Below are 23,917 nucleotides of genomic sequence, written 5' to 3' on the forward strand. Positions count from 1 at the left end.
CAGACAATCTCTATATCTGCACAGACAATGGAACAACAAAAAATATTTTATACCCACAAGCATTGTGAAATTAAACATATTAGAAACGTGCGCTTTCTCTTTTCTTTCTTTTCCATTTAACCAGACTGAGCCACAGCAACGCGTGGCCGGGTACAGCTAGTTTTTAATAAAAGTATACATGCTAATTTTCTGTGCATTTAAACAACCCCATATTGCCTGTAACTACATTCCCATTAGGATATTTAAGTTAAGCACCATAGTTTCAGGCAAAGGACCCCTACTTAGGAAGCCTAACTTCCAGCCACAGGAGGTGGACCTACCTTTCAGGGAGGTAATGAAGGTTCAAAACATCCTGTATGGGAAGGAGTCAGGGAAAGCTGGATTGCATAGAAAGGAGCAGATATGGGAGGAAATCTGCCAGAAACTGAATGAAGCCTTCCACAAGAACAACAATGCACAGGACTTCAGCTACAAGCGGTGAGACCTGAAGCACAAGGTCAAGGAAAACCAGGCAGGAATGAAGTTCTGAGGGGTCCTTCAGCCAGATAACATTCATCTCTGCAGAAGATATAGTCCTGGGCAGCAAAGGGGGGGAGGCTGCAGTGCCAGGGGCTGGTGAGCAAGATCACCTCACGGTCAGCACAGAGAGAAAGTGAACACTTATTGTAAGAAAGGCATTAAAGTACTTGCATTTAGGACCTACTGTAAACTATCTAACTATATATATACACTGTATATATGTACTGTATATATATGGAAAACAGAATCAGGAGGATAGCCATATATTTTAAAATTAATGTTTGAAATGTTTATCACACATTTTTATTACAGCTTACAAAAATATAAAGCTTAATTATTTCAGTAAATAGCACTCACCAAAAAATGTTAAAATCACACATCGATCATATGCATTCATCCATCTCAATCATAGAAACATAGAAAATGATGGCAGAAAAGGACTTAATTGCCCATCCTGTCTGCCCAGTAAGCTCACATCCAATTTGGTTCACAGACTGTCAGGGTCTAGGCCTTATAGGTTACTAGTTTGAGATCAATTTGTTCTTGGCTGTTGTGACAGAGAACTCTTCTGGGATTATCCCACTTGTGTCATGGTTAATTGTTGAAGGGTAATATGTTTCCCGCAGCTGGGATTCCCAACATTTGCCATGTGTCTAATCCTTTTCCTTAGATTTTGGAAATCTTTCTGTACTTTATGGGTATCGTTTCCCCAGATGGACGATATCATTGATATCAGAGTTCCTACTTTCTATTATAATTGCGTTCACCACCTGGTTGGCATTTCTGTTAGCTGAGGATCCTGGAAAGCATTTATCTGTTGTGTCCCCATCAAAATGAGTTCCCAAACTGCTCCTCTGATGATCCTGTGTGGTGAGCTCATCTTTAATCTTCCCAGAAAGGCCTTCCATGAATATGGCAACTAGGGTGTCTTTGTGTCACTTCAGCTCGGATGTCAGCATCGGGAGCACCACCGCATATTCGACTAGAGTTCAAGAGCCTTGATGGAGGTAGAGCAAATCGGAGGTCATTGCTGCTGCACAACCTGGCTCCTTGAAGACCGTACAAAACTGCTCCATAAACTATTGTAGGTTGAGCAGGATGGGGTCCCCTTGCTCCCAGAGGGAAGCTGAGAAACTGGCTGACTGGATATAGCAGGAGACAGCAGAGCTGGTGCAGGTGGAAGCAGCACAGGAAGAGTGGACAGTGCATTGAGGCAAATGGAGAGCCGGACCATAATAGTGGCCAAGAGTTCCAGTGTACCTTGTAGATCTTGTAGCCATGGGCTATGCCAGGGATGGCTTGCAGTGAATTCAAGTCCACCAAATCCATGGCCTCAGCAAACTGGCCATACCCATACGGGTATGGCTGGCGCCGGCCATACGGGTATGGCCGGCGCCATTTTCCGTACGGAAAACGATTCGCGGCAGGAAATCGCTCCCAGACCCCCGCTGGACCCCCAGGAACTTTTGGCCAGCTTGGGGGGGCCTCCTGACCCCCACAAGACTTGCCAAAAGTCCAGCGGGGGGTCTGGAACGACCTCCTGCAGTCGAATCGTGTTGGTCTATGGCCGCCGCCATTTTGCGGTGGCCATTTTGCAAAATGGCACCGGCTGAAGACAACACGATTCAATAGCAGGAGGCCGTTTCAGACCGCCGCCGTTCCGGACCGCCGCTGGATCCCCAGGTAATTTAAAGCATTTGGGGGGGGGGGTTCGGGAGGGTGGGGGATTTAATTTAAAGGGTTGGGGTGGGTTTTAGGGGGTTTTAGTGTGCCGGCTCACGATTTTAACGATTTTCACGATACTTTACCCACCCAAACGGCAACAATACGATTCCCTCCCCTTCCCAGACGAAATCGATCGTTAAGACGATCGAGGACACGATTCACATCTCTACTATGAAGAGCCCAAGGACTCACAATAAGGCAAAATGTAACCAAAAATGGTCAGAGGAGCAAAGCAGCAGCAGAGGGGCCATAACACCCCATGGCTCCAAAAGTGGAATAAACAACAGTGGAAATAACACCCCAATGCTCTACAAGTGGGACAAATAAGCACCAAGTGTGCCAGGGACAGTTCAAGACACCATGAAGGGGGAACAAAGTACCGAAAAAGGCAGAAAACCCACAAGACAGTAATAGAGGCTCAAAACAACTGAAAAAGAGGAATAAACACCTCAACATATCATGAGAGTGGCAAAATAGTCACCCAGAGGGGAAAGAACACCTTAAGACTCCAAAAGGCACCAGCCAAATTTGTTGAAAGCCCTAGGTAGTGTTAATGGCGATAACCTCTGACCAATAATTCAATGAATACCAGCTCCAAAGAAGTTATGCAGTGAAAGGTTTATTAATGAGGAAAAGGGGAAAGGTGTGGTTTCCCTGGGGAAGAAGTGAATACAAAGCAAATGGTGTATAATTCAGAATCTGCCCAGCGCTCTAACGTGTGTGCTCAGACTTATAAGGGTCCTGGGATTGCTGATACCAGACATCTGCATAATCCACACCCATTACCTTTAATAGCCAATCAATATATATTTTAACATGTGTACGGCAGCTTGCTCTTACTTATAGGCCACAGGCCTCTTCTTATCAGTTAGAATAACAAACTTAGTTCCATCCTTCCAGGAATGATATCATCCGTGCTGGATGATTCTCTGGTAAGTTCAATGATCATAGTACTTCACAGTGCTATAACTACATATGTGCAGGATATATGCAGTTCACTATTCTACAGTAGTGAGAAGCCTGAGGACATCCCTAGAGGAAGCCTGATATCTTTTCCATATGGCATTATTAGGTGAAGGAAATGCCTGTTCAGGCTTGGAGTTGATCTTCTCTAGATGCTAAGATGTTACTGACTAGACACACCAAATGCTCTTTAGTCACTAGCTGTCTAATAACCTGTGATTCAGGGTATCCATGAAATAATTCTTCTTCTGAATCAGTTTTTCTAAATACTGCCTCCATCACCTGAGAAGCAGTAATAATGAAAGAGTGAGATACTTGTTTTGGGAGCTTCACTAATTCTGCCTCTGACTATGGTATAATCTGTCAAATAGGTAAATGATTCTTAAAGGTATACAATTAAAGGTGACTGAACCACTAAAATACTATAATATTATAAGGACCCACTTCTATTTAAACAACTTTAAGTTGTAATAAACATGGAAAGTGTCAAATGTTATCACACAATGTAATATCATAAGAACATAAGAACATGCCATACTGGGTCAGACCAAGGGTCCATCAAGCCCAACATCCTGTTTCCAGCAGTGGCCAATCCAGGCCATAAGAACCTGGCAAGTACCCGAAAACTAAGTCTATTTCATGTTACTGTTGCTAGTAATAGCACTGGCTATTTTCTAAGTCAACTTAATTAATATAAGGTAATGGACTTCTCCTCCAAGAACGTATCCAATCCTTTTTTAAACACAGCTATACTAACTGTACTAACCACATCCTCTGGCAACAAATTCCAGAGTTTAATTGTGCATTGAGTGAAAAAGAACTTTCTCCGATTAGTTTTAAATGTGCCACATGCTAACTTCAGTTCAAAGGCTTTATTATTTTTGCAAAATTAGAATTAAAAATCTATCAAATTATATATCTAAAAATGCTACAGATTAGACTAGATTACAAGGGCATATGCAGACTTGTGTAGATTTATATGTAATATGTTTAGGAAGAACATATTTTTTGACAAAGGTGGATGCTCAAAAGTATGACTACACATGACATGAGAGCTTATAGAACACTCCCCACATGGGAATTGGCCACATAATCCCAATGTATTTGATTGAGCAGGCACCACAGAGGAAGTAATAAATTGTCTCAGATAGCAGTTCTTTTTGGAAGTAATAATGGAAATTCTTTGACTATCTCATCAGTTTGTAGTATGTGCCAATGATTTCTGATGATAGCTTTGATCTTATGTGAATATTGTTAATACGGTATAGTGCATATAAATCGAGTAACTGGAGACTTGTGTGATCTTGCAAAAGAGTCTCACTAATGATGTCATCTCAGAGGGCTGTAGGGCTTTTCCTGCCACTGGCCCTTTAAAAATTAAGCTGAGGCACACGCCCATGCCTAAGGAGAAGCAGGAAGCAGGACCAAAGACATCAGCGTGCAGGCTGCGTGAAAGGCCCGACAAGGGACGGCTCCCTGCCACTTGGAAGATGGACGCAGGCAGGGAGCTGAAGATGTTGTAGAAGGAAGAAGTATCAGAGCACATAGTTAAAACGAAGTCGAAAGGTACAAGAAGGCTAGCATTCCAGCAACTCTAGGTAGCAGAAGCTGAAAGCAAGGAGTTCAGATATCAACCCAGGATGCGTCAAGAAATAGCCATGGTATTACTGGGAGACTGAAACCATTCCAATAGTTGTCCAAGTTTGGATTATAAACATGGAGAAGCATTCAGTATTGGACACCAACCAATGGTTCGGGAGCCAGACCTTAGAGAATTCTGGTGAGCAGGTGACTAGGCAGTCTCTTAGATAATAGAATGTTGAGGCAAGCGTGAGCTCCTAGTATTGTTTAGACTCACTCAGACTGGAGGTACCTATATTATGAACTGTAGATAGTGTAGTATATGTAGAGCTGAGACAAATATATTGTGTGCTGTAAATATATTGTGTGCTGTAAATAATGAATTAATTCTTGTCATCCAAGGGCTTATAACTTGAGAGGTCCTATTATGATCAAGTATAAGAAAGGAGAGGGAAAACCTTATAATTGCAACATAAAAATAGTAGAAAATATTTAAATTACCGTATTTTTTGCTCCATAAGTCACACTTTTTTCCCCAAAAGTGGGGGGAAAATATCTGTGTGTCTTTTGGAGCAAATGTAGCGTCACAGACCGTGATGTGTATTACCTGACCTGTCAGCGGCGGTGGCAGCTGTTAGAAGAGGGAGCGGTGGGCCCACGCGAAATCCCGGGGGATGATTAAATGTCCCACTTTACTGGTGAATCCCAGGGTGTCTGGTCAGTTGCCGCCCCTGCTGCCGTCTGCAGCCGCCTGACACTCCCAGCTACAACCGCTAACCTGCCGAACCAAATAATGGGTACGAGGCTCAGTACCAATTGCCAATTGTCTTTGACACTGGGCGGGGTCTGTGTCAGTAGAACAGCCTCCAATCACCAATCACTGTGACTTAAGCTCTGCCAATCACGAGAGGCAGATGGGCGGAGCTGGAGTAACATGCCCTCGGCTGGCTGCTGTTTCCGTTAGATGCTGCTGCTGTATCGTCTACCTCCACACTCTCTCCAGTGCACACCAGATTTCTGTGTGAAGAGGCCAGCAGTAACTGGGTGAGCAGCCAAAAATGTTGAAGTTTGTAGTATATAAAGGGAGTTATGGTGGGGTTACTAGTCTAGTAGTAACACAGGCACTGAGGGGTTTAAGGGGTATCACTAGCCTGTGACTAGGAAGGTGTCCCCCTAAGAGTCCATTCACACGACCGTATCAGTTTGCGGATCCGAAAAACACTGATGACGTCCATGTTGCGTCCATGTTTTTTTGCAGACCCATTGACTGCGGAAACAAAATACGGTCGTGTGAATGGGGCCTAAGAAAGTGTCCTCCAATAAAGTGTCCCCCTTATAAAGTGTCCCCTATAAGGGTATAACCCTAATAGTGTCCCCCATAACAGTGCGTCAGCAGCAGATCCATCCCCATAACAGTGCGTCAGCAGCAGATCCAACCACATAACAGTGCGTCAGCAGCAGATCCATCCACATAACAGTGCGCCAGCAGCAGATCCATCCCCATAACAGTGCGTCAGCAGCAGATCCAACCACATAACAGTGCGCCAGCAGCAGATCATCCCCCATAACAGTGCGTCCAGCAGCAGATCAATACACATAACAGTGGTCAGCAGCAGATCCAACCATCCATAACAGGCACCAGCAGCAGATCCTCCGCATAACAGTGCGTCAGCAGCAGATCCAACCACATAACAGTGCACAGCAGCAGATCCACACCACCATAACCAGTGCGCCAGCAGCAGATCCATCCACATAACAGTGTGTCAGCAGCAGATCCAACCACATAACAGTGCACCAGCAGCAGATCCATCCACATAACAGTGCGCCAGCAGCAGATCCAACCACATAACAGTGCGTCAGCAGCAGATCCAACCACATAACAGTGCGTCAGCAGCAGATCCAACCACATAACAGTGCACCAGCAGCAGATCCATCCCCATAACAGTGCGTCAGCAGCAGATCCACCTGTATAACAGTGTGTCAGCAGCAGATCCACCTGTATAACAGCGCGTCAGCAGCAGATCCACTCGCATAACAGTGCATCAGCAGCAGATCCCCCATAACAGTGTGTCATTCCCTGATGTTCTCAGCTACAGTGCCCTCATAACAATGACGGACATAGTGCTGACATTTCTTTCATTACTGTATTTTCTTGCAGAAAAATACCAGTCTCATGCTACATACAAAGATGTCAAAGCAGAAAAGCTACCTCCTTTTAAACTGGAGATAGTAAAATACGCTAAGGAACATGGAAACAGAGCAGCGGAGTGACATTTTGGGGCACCTCCAACTGAAAAAATGATAAGGGAGCGGAGGAAACAGGAAGATCAGCTGAAAAAGCAGACAAAAGTAGGCACACTTTTCGTGGGCATGGTGCAAAGTGGCCACAGTTAGACGTGGATATGAAAGATTGGATCAATCGTCACAGGAGTAATGGCTTCTCAGTCTCTACAAAAATGATAATATATGACTGCTCATCCTCTATGTTGAAAACATCACAGAATTGTTGAAGATATTTTCATCCCTCCCGACGCAGCCTCGCGGCGAAACACGGGTCCGTGTCAAGGGACCCGCTCGTATATAAGTTTGCTATATGAAAACACTGTGGAGTTGCTGTACCAAGAAAACATAGTTTGATCACCACTAAAACTGTGCGTGGACATTAAATTTATTCTGCACATTCTCTTGTATAATTTAGACAACAACCTGAAATTTACTATGCATTTTAATAAGTCATCAATTGTGTTTTTAGACATTCTTATTAGTTATAAAGAGGGAAGGTTTTATACAGATATATATAGAAAAGCTACTGACACCAATATATAACATTATTGTTATGCTCCTAACCTTTTTCGACGCAGCCGGTGTGCTGGGTCCTTCCGCACGGCCCGGACCGCTGCCGAGCCGTGCTTCTCCTTGCGGCCTGCCGCCACTTCTGCCGCTCCTTCGGTGGAACTCCCCCCGCCGGGATTCCATTTTTCCTGTGCGGCTGGAACCGCGCCGCTGACTCCCTCGTTGGGGGAATTCCCCACCGGGATTCCCCTCCTCCACAGGCCCGAGCACCACCACCGGAGTCCTTCTTCACGGTAGGGAGCCACCGCCACTATTTCCATCTTCAGTGCCATTGTCGGGCCCAGCACAGATCCTCTTCAGCGGCAGAAGCCACCGCCGGTCTTCGCCTGGCTTCTCTTCTTCCCACGACGTCTCTGCAGGCCTCAGCTTCACCAACCTGTGTTCCAGGGTTCCCTCTAGGGGCTGGCCACATAGCTTCTTCTTTCTTTTAAAGGGCCAGCGACAGGAAGTTCTTCTTCACCCCCTGGATGACGTCTTCAGGGCTCTTCCTGGTCCTGCCCTATAAAAAGGCGCTGCTTCAGTTCCTCAGTGCCTTCGGATGGAGTTACGACTGCTCCACCTTCCATCCTCATAGTTACACACTCCAGGGAGTTCCCCTTCGGAGTTTCACCATCCTATTCAGAGTTCCATCTTCTCCATGTTCCATCTTCAGAGTTCCACAGCTTCCAACATGGTTCATCTTGCTGCTCCTGTCCGGAAGACTTCGAGTTCCAAGTCTTCTTCTTGATGTATTCTTCCTGATGTCTCCATCTGGCGCCTCAGGTCTCCCCTGTTGTTGGACCATCCTCGTGGTATGTTCCAGCCCTTGGCTTCCCTTCCTGTAGCCTCGGGATCCTTCATCTGTTCCTAGATGTCCCTGACGATCTGATGTCCCGATGCCCTGACGCCCAGACGTCCACCTGTTCTGAGTTCCAGATGTCCTGGCGTCCAGAGGTCTACCCTCGATACAGAAGTCCAGGTTTCCTGATGTCCAGATGTCCACCTGTTCTGAGTTCTAGATGTCCTGGTGTCCAGACGTTCTCCGTCCTGATGTCCGTTCATCTTCTTCTCTAAGACTTCCAGATCCTCCCTCATCCAGAAGTCTGTTCCTTCTGTTCTCCATCTGTGCAGATGTCCAGAAGCCCTGGCATCCAGAGGTCTACCCTTGATCCAGATGCCCAGGTTTCCCAATGTCCAGATGGCTTGCGCCTGAGGTACCATTCTCTTGCATGCCTCTTCTTTACTTCACTTCACGATCCAGGAGAAACCACCAGCAGCCCTTGTCATTCCCTGGACTTCATCCCCAGTCAGCCTTCCAAGAGCATTCGGCATTCCCGGTGTCAGTCTTCTGGTGACTGGTATCCTCTCCGGCTGGACTTCTCTCAAGTGCTGCCCGGATCTCTTCTCCTTTCTGTGCTCATCCCGATCCTAGCGTGGTCCGTGACCAACCTTCCAGGTTGTGTAGGGCGCGCAGCAGGACAGGGTGGTCCGTGACCAATCCTCGGCAGGCTGTGTAGGGTGCCCTGAGGGACAGTACTTCCCAATTCCAAGAGCCTCATCTCTTCTTCGTATCCTAGAGAGTTCTCCTCTCTTCAACATACTCAAGAGTTTCATATTGTCTTCGTACTCAAGAGTTTCGTCTTGTTTTCGTCTTCAAGAGTTTTCGTCTTGTCAACATTTCCAAGAGAGTCTCATCTCTTTAACGTCTCCAAGAGTTTCGTCTCTTCTTTCTCCATGTCCATGAGACCTCATCTGGTCCACGTTCCAGGAGTCCTCATTTACCCTATGAACTCTGACTCTTTTACTTTCCTAGATCCGGAGTCCCTGGTTCCTCCTCCTCCAGAGTTCTTGCTCTGCCCATGCTCATACTTTCTCACCTTCCTCGGAGTGTTCTTGGGGCTCCTCCCTGAGTCGCCTCGTGGACCAAGGGTTCACTCTCTCGCAGGAGCAAGCGATCATGCCTCCACGCCCCTTCCTAGGGCTTGCTGGGCATGTTCGTAACAATTATAACAGCTGCCACAAAATATCGCTAGTAAAGAATCTTCCATATTCTCAATTTTTAAGGCTATGCAGATTCGAGTAAATTTTTAATCGGCCACGCACATAAAAAACAGGGGTTATGCACGTGGCTGGGCCTTGTGTGTGCTACACGCATTATCAAAGTGGCCCTGCCAAGTGCATGACTACCATTATTTATTTATGTATTTATTTATTTACTATTTTTCTATACCAGCTTTCATGACAGGTATCACATCAAACCGGTTTACATTTAACAGGGTGTGCAATATACAGAGAACTCGAGCAACTATAACAAGTGCATGGTTAACGGAAATGCAGTTACAATAAAACAGGGAAGTACACAACTGGGAGGGGAGGAGGAAGAAGAAAAGAAAGATTAACTGACAGCAAATTATTTACAGAGATGCAAAATTAATTCCAATATAGAAGAATTGATATTGTGAGTGAGATTGATGACATAGTGTTGGTGTTGGTGAATGGTTTCTATTTGAACCCATTGTTAACAAAGTGTTTATGATGTCGGTAGCAGGGATCAGTCGAAGTCTGGATTGGCTTTTTTAAAAAGCCAAGTTTTCAGCCTTTTCCTGAAAGTCAGTAAGCACGGTTCCTGTCGCAGGTCGGCTGGGATGGAGTTCCATAAAGTTGGTCCTGCTGTTGAGAGAGCTCTTTCCTTGAGGAATTTATGTAGAAAGGTTTTTGCGTGTGGAACATGGAGTGATTATAACACTCCCTAATGGGTCTGGTGGAGGTGTGTTTTTTGAAAGGAATTTGTAAGTTGAGCGGGTCGTGTTGATGGATGACTTTGTAAATGGTGGTGATGGACTTGAACATGATTCTGTAGTGAATTGGTAACCAATGAAGGGCTTTGAGGATTGGGGTGATGTGGTCAAATCTCTTGGAGTTAGTCAGAATTCTGGCGGCTGTATTCTGCACCATCTGTAGAGGTTTGGTATGGGATGCAGGGAGACCTAGTAGAATAGAATTACAATAATCTAGTTTGGAGAAGATTATTGCTTGTAGAATTGCTCAGACGTCCTGGGTGTGGACGAGAGGCTTAATTCTTTTAAGGATATATAATTTGTGGAAGCAATCCTTAGTAGTTTGATTGATGAATGGTTTTAGGTTGAGACGGTTGTCAATGATCCTAGGTCTCTTGCGTGCGAAGTTTGAAGATTGGCTGGTAGGTTTGAAGAGATGTTATTGTTTTCCGGGGATAAAAGCAGAAATTCCGTTTTTGAAGCATTGAGAATTAGGTTTAGACTGTTGAGGAGGTGTTTGATCTCAAGTAGGCAGCTGTCCCAGAAAGTGTTTCAGCTTTAGTTTCATTAGCAGTTGGCAGAGTGGGAGCAGGTAAACATTAAAAAGGGTGGGTGAGAGGGAGGAGCCCTGCGGAACCCCTAGCGAGGATGGATAGTAGTGAGATTCTTTAGTATGAATTTTGACCTTGTATCCTCTGTTCTCCAGGAAGGTTTTAAACCAGGTCAATGCTGTGCCAGTAACTCCGATGTTTGCCAGCTGATTTAGAAGGATGTGATGGTTGACTTAATAGATAAGCGTGACCTTTGTTGATGCCGGCGAGGAGGAAGTCTGTAAGAGAGAGTAGTAGCGTTTCAGTGCTTAATGCTTTGCAAAATCCATATTGATTAGGGGACAGAATTTGGTAATCCTCAATGTAATTCAATAATTGTGTGTTTACTAAATATGCAACTGATCTGATGTGCAAATGCGCAAAACCAACACCAAACAACTAGCTCTATAACCCCAAGAGAACTCATAACATCTCCAACAAAGATCCATATGATCTCTTTAACATTAGCCACTTTAACGATAATGTTAAGAAACTAAATAGCATATATTATTCAATGTTATAATGTTATAATTGTTAAAGCAAAACATAGATGTAGTTTTTTACAATGTTACAATGTAAAGATAATATGACCGCCGTCACATTATCATAAAGTTATAATGTAAACCGATGTGATACCCATGAGTGAACGTCAGTATATAAAAACAAATAAATAAATAAATAAGAAGTGCCAGGCCAAAGGAAAGGGGCAGTCAGGGGGGGCAGGGAGGGGCAGGGCTGGAGGCAGCCGGTACAGCGGCTATTTGCTGCTGTGCCGGGGAAGCGCGTGCCGGCAGTCGGCCAGTGCGTGCAAGTTGCTTCTGCTCTGGAGGAGCAGCAATTTAAAAAATAAAAATAAAAAAGTAAGGTAGGTGAGATTTAGGGGTTGGGGAGGAGAGGGGAAGGGGAAGGGAGGTTAGGTAAGGGGTAGGGAAGTTCCTTCCCAGTCCGCTCCTTAATTGGAGCGGACTGGGAGGCAGCTGGGGAAGGCCAGGATGCGTAACTACATGAAATTTGCATAAGTAGCCCCCTTGCGCGCACTGCCCACACATGTGCGCGCGGCCCCTGGATTTTATAACATGTGTGCGCCGGCATGTGCATGTTATAAAATCGACGCATCCGTGTGTGCGTGCCGGGAAGTGCGCGCACATGGATGCGCCCGTGTAGGTTTAAAAATCTACCCCTAAATGTGCAGATGATAGGACGCTCCACATCAGATCAGTTGAAATGAAACAAAGAGTTATAGATAGAAACTACCCAGAAAGACATGTCATAAATGAGCACAAACGAGCAACTATGCAAAATAGAACAGATTTATAACAACCAAAGGAGAGCAAATCTGATGATAGAATTGTTTGCCCTATCACTTTCACATTTATGTCTCACAGTATTGCTAAAATATTGAAACAATTTTGGCCTGTCATGCAAGCGCTACCTATTTTTGGAAACAAAAAATTAATGATTGCAAACAAACATGCCAAAAACTTGCATGATCTACTTCCACCATCTGCTTTAGCACAAAAACCATGTAAAGATATTAGGCCAGCTGGCCACTGTCCATGTGGCAGTTCTTCAGTTTGCAATGTGACTATGATAACAGACATTTTGAATATTCCTGCCCTTAATGAAGCTTTGAAATTAAAAAAGCTTTACTAATTGTAAAAGTGCAGGAGTTATTTGCACTGTGATTTGCCCTTGCAACAAAATGTACATGGGCAAAACAATCAGACCACTTACTAAGAGAATGATTGAACATAAGAGTAATGTTGTCGAGTCAGCCTTTAGTTGAGCATTCTATTTTGGCACATCATAACTTTAATGAATATAAATTCTGCTTAATACAAAACACTGCAGTAAATTGGAGAGGAGAAAACTTGGATAATTTGCGATTTAGACTTGAACAGAAATTTTAAAACTATGGCACCAGATGGCTTAAATCAGGAGACTGATTTCTCAATGTTTTTATGAAATGCTTTGGTATTTTCTGCGTTTTTACCATCCTTTTTTTTCTTTTTTTCTTTCTTTTTCCCTTTTATTAATAATTTTTCAGCAGAGGTTATATCATCAATTGCTGATATCCTTTGTTTTATTGGGTTTTTGTTAATATTTGTCTGCTATTAGTTTATTCCCTTAGAGGTTGTCCTTGCTATGGCATGCACGTATGCCGTTTTCCTTCTATTGCCTTACTGCTCTTTGTTACTCATATTTGTGTATAAACATTTTTTAATTTTTGTTATTTTTTTGTTTTTTCATTGATATAACGTAGGGATGATTATTTACATATCTTTTAGTAAATTATGCAATCTCTTTAAACTATTGCATTTTGGCACGTAAATTGGTATTTAAACTTCGGTTTCCCGTTACCATTTTTTTAACCAGCATTAAGTTGCTATGAAGCTTAGTTGTTCACGGCAGTGCAAGAAATAGGTAAAAAACGTTTCTAAATGCTTTCTTACATGTTGCTTAAACCACCCTGTAAATGTTCTTAGTGAGTAATGTTTGCGCACTCATTTTAATTTAAATAACTAACAGGTCGATACAGTAACGTTGAGTTAAAGATTCCCCGTCTGTAACGTGCTGGGAGCGCACAATACAGACGAGTAAGGCCATCCAGCGATACAGTCTCCAGTTTCACGCGTCCTTAGCGCTTCCTAAACCCTTTCCTAAACCCTTTCCGCACCCAGCATGTAAATGAACGAAAAAGCTGTATAATGAAGGAATTAGCTATTCCCCTACGATACTGTAACGGGCGCTGATATTATCTCCTCCGTAACCCGCTGTTCTGCCGCGGCCTTAACCTGCTAGTTTACCGCCTCCCCCTAGTAGGAGTTAGTGTAGTGTAGTGTAAAAACATTGCTTACCCGCCCTGGTCCCGTCCGGTCTCCTGCAGCCCCGTCCGGTCCCCTCCTCCCGAAGCAAAAAAAAAAACAAACGAAAAAGTAGCAAGGCTCGGGCCTGCTACGGTAAGTGTAAAAAGTGTAAAAAACAAAAAACCTGTGTGTTATATAAAAAAATAAAACAATTTTAAATACCTGTCGGAGGGCCGTGGGTCCAGGCGGCCGGTGGGCGGCGGGCAGCCATCAGCAGCATCCGGTAGTCCCTTCTCCCTTCCTCCCTTCCTCGCCGACGGCGAACGACCTCCCTTCCTCCCTTCCTCCCTTCCTCCCTTCCTCGCCGTCGGCGAGGAAGGGAGGGACGGCAAACGACCAAAATCGCACGGGCGGGTCGGCAGCGGGGGGGGGGGGCGGCAGCGGGGGGGGCGGCAGCAGGATCCGGGAGCGGCGGGTAGGCAGCAGCGGGGTCCGGGGGGGCAGCGGCAGCAGGATCCAGGGGCGGCAGCGAGATCCGGGGAGCGAGTAGCGGCAGCGTGTTCGATCGGGCAGGCAGGTAGGTGGCAAAAAAAAGATGGCCGCCTGCACGGGAAAAGCGTGCAATTGGCCGCTGAAGACGTGACGTCACGACGTTTGGCGTCACGGGGTGTGAATTCACGTCTTCAGCGGCCAATTGCAGCTTTCCCCCGTGCAGGCGGCCATCTTTTTTTCCCACCTACCTGCCCGATCGAACACGCTGCCGCTACTCGCCCCCCGGATCTCGCTGCCACTGCCACCCCTGGATCCTGCTGCCGCTGCCCCCCGAACCCCGCTGCTGCCTACCCGCCGCTCCCGGATCCTGCTGCCGCCCCCCCCCCCCGCTGCCGACCCGCCCGTGCGATTTTGGTCGTTCGCCGTCCCTCCCTTCCTCCCTTCCTCGCCGTCGGCGAGGAAGGGAGGAAGGGAGGGACAGCGCCTATACAGTAAAATGGGTTGCGCGGGCATAACCCTTCCCTAACGCTTCACAGCCGCGGCATGCATTTGCATGCGATTAGAAGAGAGAATCAGGCGTTAGGTCAGGAGAACTGTGCGTGCGGGGAGGAAGGATGCGCCTGACACTGCCGCACTGTTTTTACCGCGGCCTTACTGTATCGAGCCGTAAGGGGGTTATTTTCTAACCCATCCCTTTTCGCGTGCGATAGCTAGATCAGGGCAGCGTCAACACCGGAAGAGGAGGAGTCGGGGCGGAATCGGGGCAGAAACTACGCTGGCGGCGATAAGGTAAGACCCCTTATTGCTGCCAATAGCGCGCCCAATAGCGCCACCTTTCACAATGGTGCTATTGGGTGCGAAAGCCGGCAGCGATAACACCACAGTGGGGTAATCACTGCCGGCTTTCACAGGCCCGCCCCCCGTTACCACCAAATTCAGAGAGCTGTGCGACGTTAGAAAATCCAGGCCATAGTCTTTTGAGAGATTCAGTTCGAGTTGTACTGTTTGCATTCTGTCTAAACGTGAATAATGGATTTACATGACAGGCATTTTTATGGTATTTTATTTATAATAAAGAAATATATATTATTGTTATATTTTATATTAAAAGATATTTTCATGTTCAGGAAGTTGTTTTGCCATTTAGTTGGAATCGCATAGTTTAACCTACAGTTTCCCGTTATTCAGCAATCGTACTAATGTCCGTGTTCAATATTATTTAAGACTGCTTTTTTAATCATGCAAAGTAATGTTTTATTTCACTGTTGATTAGCATTTTTATCTTTTTATTATTTATACTGTTTTTTATTTAGACTGTCCATGTATTCTTCGTGTGACACTGCTCCAGTTTCTGAGCCGGTATGGTGTCTCTATATTTTGATAGGAGCCATTCACACTTCTTATTAATTTATTGTTTTTTTAGATAATATATTAACATCCCTTTTGATCAAGCACTTTGCCATTTCTTTGATATATTCACGGTAGAGGTATTTTTGATAGCCATGCCATGTAGCTTTCCATTAGATTAAACATTAAGGTATAACGGCTCAATTTTTAGTTGATATTTAATATGGGTTTAATTTTTGTTGATTTGCCTCTTGTTACAAATAAGATTTTGGTTGCTGGTTAAAATTTTTTAGGGTTGGTTCCTTAAATATTTTTTGTCTAGGCTGCCTCATTTATAAATAGATACTGTTATGGTTGCCGCTTGCGAGGCCCTTTCCGCGAGCAGCCCCTCACCTCTCTTGAGCTGCCTGCGCCATGCCGTTCAGGCCAGTGCTCGACTGCTGCCTCTCTTCACGGCCCAGATGCCGCCAATGCCTCTGTCAGCTTTGCAGTAGGGGAAGTCGCTGTTCTCATCTCCACGCGGCCGGAAAGCCGCCGCCATCGGTCCTCTCTTCACAGCCCTGATGCCACCACCACTGCGCTTCACTTTGCAGCAGGAACGCCTCCAACTCTGCTACCTCTCTGCCTGTTCCGGGTCCTGCATAGGTGCGTGCGCACGCTTCTGCTCTTCTTTTAAAGGGCCAGCTGTGGGAAAAGCCCCGTGGCCCATCGGATGATGTCATCAGCCTGCTCCTTCACCAGTTCTATAAAAGGGCTCTGATTCCACTCCTCAGGGCCTTCGCATCGGATCTTCACAGTTGGCTGTGGTCTCTCTCCAGTCAAGTTCTCCATGGTCTCCTTGTGTTTAGATGGCTCTTCGTTGGATGTTCCCGATGTTCTTGGTCTTCTTCATTGGATGTTCCTAGATATTCCTGGTCTCCATGGATGTTCCTGTTCTTTGTCAGAGCTCCTTTGTCACCTGTTCTGTGTTCCTGATGTTCCAGTCCTGGTCCTGATGTTCCCATCTCTGGCTCTTCGTCCTGCTTCCAGGTTTCCTGCTTGTCCACCTTTCCTGACATGTGACCATCATGGTCCGTGACCAGCCCATTGGGTGGCTGTTTAGGCTGCTTCGTGGCACAAGGCCTGTCTTCATGTCTGCAGTGCAAGTCTCCGGAAAGCCCTTGCTTTTAATGCCTAGGTCTCTTCCTGAATTTGAGTTCTGAATCCTTGAATCCTGAGTCTTGAATCATTGAATCCTGTTCCCGGTCTTCGGAGTTCCATGTTCCTGCTTCCATCCATACCCCAGACTCAAGCCAGAGCCTGCTCCGCTTCAGCGTGGTCCATGACCAGCCACAGGTGGCTGTGTAGGGCACACCTCAGTGCAGGCCTCTCCTGAATCTTCGTCATGTTTCCAGTTCCAAGTCTTCACCTTCACATCTGGAGTCTACCTCGCTTCCAATGTGGTCTACAACCAGTCATGGGTGGCTGTATAGGGCATGCTGTGGTGCAGTACTCACCCTGTACTAGTGCCTGAATCCCGAATCCTCGTCTGAGTCTTACAAGTTCCTCAAGTCTTTTTCTGAGTCTTACAAGTTCCTCAGTGCCATCCAGCGGGTCGGGAAGGGCTACAGAGTGGCTGGAGGGCTACTCTTGAGACCAGCATTGTGTTGCTGGGTCTTACCTGTGGGTGTGTTTTGAAGTAAGGTGCATTACACCATTTCCGTGGCACCAAAAGTAGAGGACCAGCAGAGGGATGGAATCCCATCTCCACAGTGACAGAAGAAGTGGGCTGGCTGTGGCTGAGGAAGAGGCCCTGTATATATATATGTGAGTGAAGGCATCTGTGTGTTTATGTGAGAGAACTGGAGCCTGGGTGCATGTGAGAGTGGGAGCCTGAATGTATGTGTGTTTGTGTGAATGGGAGCCTGTATGTATAAGCGTGCATATGAGAGTGGAAGCCTGGATGTGCATGTGTAATTGAGAAAGGTGAGAGAGTGGGAGCCTGGATGCCTGTGTATGTGAGAATGGGAGCCTGTGTTAGGAAGTGCTAGGAGAGCGGTTCCACTTTCTAGGGGATTGTGTGTTCTTGGACCACGGCTCGACCCCAGAGGAACTCCGAAGAGGTGCCGAGGCAGGCGAGGCATGCTCGAGCAGGGGCTGGACAGGAGCAAGGCTGGACTGAAGACAAATGATGGAATCTGGAGCAGGAGCAAGGCTGGACTGAAGACTAGGATGACTGAAGGCACTGACCCTCCACCGGACCTGCACACTTCGGGAAGACCAACAACGCAATGGTGGTCTTTGAACAGTCCTCCGACCATTCCAAGCCCTTTCGGACCTGGCACTGGGTAACAGCAAGAAGCGGCAGGCTGGACAGAGGCCAGGGACAGACAAAGGCCTTGGAATATGGAAGGCTCAGACGAAGACTCCGGTGAAGACGTGGATACTTGGACGAAGACTCAGGAGCAAGGTAATACAGATGAGGATTCAGGAGCAAGGTTCAGGCTCAAAGTCAAGTACTAGGTTGAGGCTGCGACGCAGCACGCCCTACACAGCCCACCCGCGGGACTAGTCACGGACCATGCTGGATGCGGGGCAGACTCCAGACGAGATAGTGGACCAAGAGAGAGGAACATGTCCCAGGAACCGTAGAGGCCTTCACCGGGGCGCGCCCTACATAGCCGACAGTGGCTGGTCACAGACCATGCTGGAGCTGCACAGGATCAAACAGGGTCTGAAACATGGACGGAGCAGGCACAAGGAGGTCCGAGGGCTGAGACAAGATTCAGAAGACCGGACCTAGATGGGACTAGGCTTCAAGCAAGGATGACCCTCCGGAGGCTTGTGCTGCAGGAGAGAAGGCAGGCCTTGTGAGACAAGGCGCCCTACACAGCTCGCCTGTGGGGCTGGTCGCGGACTATGACATGGCAGGACAGGAAGGGTGGCAACGAGGAACCAAGGGTTCAGGACATCAAGGTTGGATCATGGAACATCAGGACTGGATCACGGACATCAGGATCATCAAGATTGGGTCACGGAACATCAGGACTGGATCACGGAACATCAAAAACTGGAAAACAGACATCAAGACTGACCATGGACATCAGGACAGAAGACGGACATCTGGACTGGATCACAGAAATCAGGGCAGGACATGGAGCTCCAATGAAGAACAAGGAACACAGGACCTTGAAGAAGCGATGGATCAGCGAAGACTCCTGGAGCGAAGACAGGAACATCCAGGAGCGACAAACTCCTTGTGAAGGCAACGATGGACTGGCAAGGGGCCCCTTTTATAGGGCTGAAGCAGGAGTGGTCGATGACATCACTGAAGAGGGCCACGGGACCTTTTCCCGCCGCTGGCCCTTTAAAAGATGAGCAAAGGCGCGCGCCCGCACCTAAGGAGAGCTTGGGGAAGAAGGCTAACACGCTGGTGGCGTCCCGCCACGTGGAGGGCCTGAGAGAGCTGCTCCCAGCCACGAAGAAGGAGAAAGGAAGGCAGGCAGGCTACAGGTACCGGCAGGGATGGATTCCCTGCTGGCTGAGGACCCCTGGAGCGGCTCCAGCCACAAAGAGACTCATCAGGGAGCAGGAGAAGCAGCAGTGGCATCGGCCGTGAGAGAAGGCTCCCAGCGGAGCACAGCCCTGCCACGCAGGGCAGAAGACTGCCGCTGCCTCCGGACCGCGGAGGACGGTGGTGGCGGTGGACTGCCGTGCTGGAACACGTCAGAGGCCCAACTGGCTGCGAAAGGTTAGGGGGACTGCCCTCGCTCGTCACAGGCAGGTTCACAACAGCCTGGATGTAGGTGTATCTGAGAAGGGGATTCTTGGTTATTTAACATTTTCTATAATGACCTTCTATACCGACCTGGTGTGTGTGTGTTTGTGTGAGAGAGAGTAAAATCCTGGGAGTGTAAGTGAGAGAGAGTGGGAACCTGTGTTGGTGGAAAAGCATGTGAGAGTGAATGCTTTTGTGTGGGGGGAGAGCTTGTGAGAGATTGTATGTGTGGCGGGGACATCAAGTGACAGTGAGAGCCTATGTGTGTGTGTGGCAGGGAAAACATGTGAGACACAGATCTTGTGTTGTGTGTGTATGTGTGGAGAGCATGTAAGAATGAGAGCTTATGTGTATGTGTGAGAGAGAGAGCTTATGTGTTTGCGAGAGCGTGTGAGCATGAGAGCTTGTGGGGAGGGGGGAGAGGATGTGAGAGTGAGAGCCTGTGTGTGTGAGGGAGTCTGCAAGATAAAGCATCAGTCTATCTGTGAGGGAGAAAGGGAAGAAGATAGGAGGAGAGAGAAAGAGACCCTGAAAAAAGAATTAGGAAAAGGCTGACAAGGGGAAAGTGACAAGAAAGAGAACTGATTAGAGAAAATGAAAAGATCAGACAATAAAGGGAAAATACATAAATATATATATGTATATATGGGGTTTTTGTTTTTTTTTAGTTTTTAGATATTTGGACCATGCCATCCATTTCTTATATTTTCGTATTTTTCTCTTTCTTTAGAGTTCCTCTGTTCAGAGTCTATTTTCTCAGTCTATTTCAGTTTTGTCTGCATGTGTTGTTTTTTTAATTATCGGGGGTGTTATGAAGGTCCCAAATACATAAATAAATTGTGTGGAAATGTTGATATGATAAAACCATAGCACCAATACTATAAAAAACAAATATTCATGATACAAAACACCCCAAAATGACCACTCACTACATTCAATAAGTATTCTCTTGAGAGGAAATATGCACGACATTTTGGCTAAAATATCAGGCAAGTCAAGTGCAAACTTCCTTTTGCCAGCATTAAATGTGACTAATCTTTTAATAATTGCTTCCAAAATACTACAGCACTGCAAATTCTGTAATATTCTAAACTAAAGAATCAAAAAATCCCTAAATATTAAGAAATGTGTTTATTCATGGGCCTGAAATTGAAGCTGTCTGTAAGATACTGAGGAAATATTCTCTCTTCTCAGATATGGATGCCTGTACAAAGTGCCCAGAGGACAAATGGTCCAATCAGAAGAGAGATGCCTGCATCCCAAAAGTGATAACCTTTCTCTCCTATGAAGAACCTTTGGGGACAGCCTTGAGTTTAATCAGCATTTGCTTCTTTCTCTTCACTGCTGTCATTCTGGGAATCTTCATTAATTACAAAGACACTCCCATAGTGAAAGCCAACAACCAGGAACTCAGCTACATTCTCCTTGTTTCCCTCATGCTCTGCTTCCTCTGTTCCTTGATATTCATTGGCCGTCCTGAGGACATAACCTGCATTCTCCGAAGGACTGTCTTTGGGATCATTTTCTCCATCTCTCTCTCCTCCATTCTGGCAAAAACCATCACTGTGGTCATGGCCTTCCAAGCCACCATGCCTGGAAGCAAGCTCCGGAAATGGATGGGCTCCAGGGTCTCAAACTCTATTGTCCTTTCCTGTACCCTTCCTCAAGCCGTTTTGTGTCTTGTGTGGATATGCGCTGCTCCTCCTTTCTCATATCTTAACATGCAATCAGAAACTGGAAAAATACTAATTGAATGTAATGAAGGGTCAATAATTGCTTTTTATTGTGTTCTGGGTTATCTGGGACTTCTGGCTGGTGTCAGCTTCTTCATAGCTTTCCTAGCAAGAAATCTGCCTGACAGCTTCAATGAGGCCAAGTACATCACCTTCAGCATGCTGGTGTTCTGCAGTGTTTGGGTGTCCTTCATCCCAGCGTACCTGAGCACAAGGGGCAAGTACATGGTGGTGGTGGAGATATTTGCTATCCTGGCCTCTAGTTCTGGACTGCTGGGTTGTATATTTATCCCCAAATGCTATATTATTCTGCTGAGGCCTGAAAGGAACAAAAGAAAGTACCTAACAAAAAACTAGAATGATTAATATAAATATATTGAAAAGCATGGGTCCCAGTACAGATCCCTGAGGCAATCCTCTGCCCACCCCCCTCCACTGAGAAAATTGTCCATTTAATCCTTCTCTCTGTTTCTTGTTCCTCCATGAGGCAGAAAACCCACAAGACAGTGATAGAGGCTGAAAACAATTGAAAATGAGGCATAAAGACCCCAACACATCATAAGAGTGGCAAAATAGTCACCCAGAGGGGCAATGACACCTTAAGACTTCAAAGGACACCAACCAAATTGGTAGAAAGCCCTAAGCAGTGAGAAGTCTGAGGACATCCCTAGAGGAGGCCTGATGTCTTTTCCATATGGCTTCATTAGGTGAAGGAAATGGCTGTTCAGGGTTGGCGTTGATCTTCTCTGATGCTAAGATGCTACTGACTAGACACACCAAATGCTCGTTAGCCACTAGCTGTTTAATATCCTGTGATTCAAGGCATCCATGAAACAATTCTTCTTCTGAATCAGTTTTTGTAAATACTGCCTCCATCACCAGAGAAGCAGTAATAATGAAGGAGTTAGGAACTAGTTATGGGAGCCTTTTGTCTCTGCCTTTTGTCTCTGCCTTTTGCCTCTGCCTTTTGCTATGATATAATCTGTCAAATAGGTAAATGATTCTTGAAGTATACAAATAAAAGTACCTAAACCAATAAAATACTATAATATTATAAGGACCCTCTTCTATTTAAACACCTTTAAGTTGTAATAAACACATGTATAATGTCAAATTTTATCACACAATGTAATATCAAAATAATATTTTTATTCACTACAAAGGCTTGTTTTTTGCAAAATTAGAATTAAAAATCTATCAAATTATGTAGCTAAAAACACTGCAGATTTGATCAGATTACAAGGGCATATTATTGTGTAAATGACTTGTGTAGATTTGTATGTAAAATGTTTGGGAAGAACATATTGTTTTGACAAAGACGGATGCTCAAAAGTATGAAGACACATGACGTGGGTGCATATAGAACACTCCTCACATATGAATTGGCCACATAATCCCAATGTATTAGATTGAGCAAGCACCACAGAGGAAGTCAATAACTGTCTCAAATAGCGGTTCTTTTTGGAAGTAATAATGGGAAATTCTTTGAAGATCTCTTCAGTTTGTAATATGTGCCGATGATTTCTGATGATTGTTTTGATCTTATGTGAATATTGTTAATACAGTATAGTGCATATAAATCAAGTAACTGGAGACTTGTCTGATCGTAGTAAAAGATTCTCACAATTAGTACAGTTGGCTCTTTTATAAACATGATTAATACAGGATTGAGGATAACCCCATTCTGCAAAGTGTGAGGATAATTATTGAGTTTTCAAACAGCCCAATTGTAGTACATAATCCGTGCAATCTTAGAAATTGGTCAATTGGTATATTATCTTTTAACGATTTAGGATTGAAGGTATAAAAGTACAGTCATGTACTTTTGTCTGTGAGTTGTAAAAAATCTTGCAGGCTTTTGGGTTTCCATCATACAACGGTGGCAAGAGTAGAAGGAGAAAGCCCATAGGTGGAGGTGCAGGCTCCGAAGTAGCTGGTGAAAGAGGCAGGTGTGACCTGGGTCTGCAAGTGATCCAGCCTCGTAGAAGTTCTGCAGTTTTTGTATCATCTAGGCCTGGTTTGTATGCTGCTCTGAATTTCCTATGGGAGAGGCCCCATAGGAAATTCAGAGCAAAACTTCATATGAGTACATGGCCTCAGCAATCTGTAATGTTGCATGGAGTGGACCCTTGGGCTGATGTGAGGAGGATGTTCCATGAGGTGACTGTCCCACTTGGTAGACTGTAGGTCGATGAGAACAAAAGTGGTCAGAGTCTGAGGTGAGGTCATGGCAGGCTGCAGGCAAAATTATGGTTGAAGTCCAGGCAGAGTCATAGCAGGGGACAGGCAAGGCCAGGTCAGTGTCCGGTCTGAAGTTAAGGCAGGCAGAAGGGAAACGTGTAGGTGTGATGCAGTACGACCTGGCCAGGGGCAGAAGCAGCCTGGATATAGAAAAGCAGAAGCAGGCAGTACCAAACCTATCCACCGGAGGGCGCTGAGGAAAGCAACAAAGACTACACTTCCCAGGTTCCCTGAACCGGCACCTGACCCCTGGCTGGAGAGTGAGCAGGAACAGTTGGAGGAAATAGGGACTGATCCCTATGACTCAGCAGAGTCCATGGAAGCTGAGGAAGAGGGCATGCTGCCGTGGTGGAGCTGGCCACAAAAGCCCGGCTCCTCAGAGTCAGAGGAGGAGGAGATGGAGGTAAGCTGGGGAGAGGAAAGCTCCAGATGTTCCTCTATGGAGGTGGAATAACCAGGAGGTTGGGGGATGGTAAATCCTGTGTTGGTAAATGGATCTATGAGAAAGGATGGAAGGGAATTGTGGTTTTAAAGGCTGTTTAACACTGGGCTT

The 23,917-nt window shown here is 45.9% G+C and overlaps 1 protein-coding gene across 1 annotated transcript in view; it reads left to right on the forward strand.

Annotated features, from left to right (window-relative positions):
• Positions 1 to 21,480, forward strand: part of LOC115080274 (vomeronasal type-2 receptor 26-like) — a 53,120-nt gene extending 31,640 nt beyond the window's left edge. Inside the window, exon 3 of the mRNA XM_029584426.1 lies at positions 20,585 to 21,480. Within this exon, the coding sequence (XP_029440286.1) occupies positions 20,585 to 21,480 (896 nt within the window). The remainder of the gene's footprint in view (positions 1 to 20,584) is intronic.
• Positions 21,481 to 23,917: the final 2,437 nt, after the last annotated feature.

The sequence above is a fragment of the Rhinatrema bivittatum genome, chromosome 19 (assembly GCF_901001135.1).
Source record: "Rhinatrema bivittatum chromosome 19, aRhiBiv1.1, whole genome shotgun sequence".
Classification (NCBI taxonomy): domain Eukaryota; kingdom Metazoa; phylum Chordata; class Amphibia; order Gymnophiona; family Rhinatrematidae; genus Rhinatrema; species Rhinatrema bivittatum.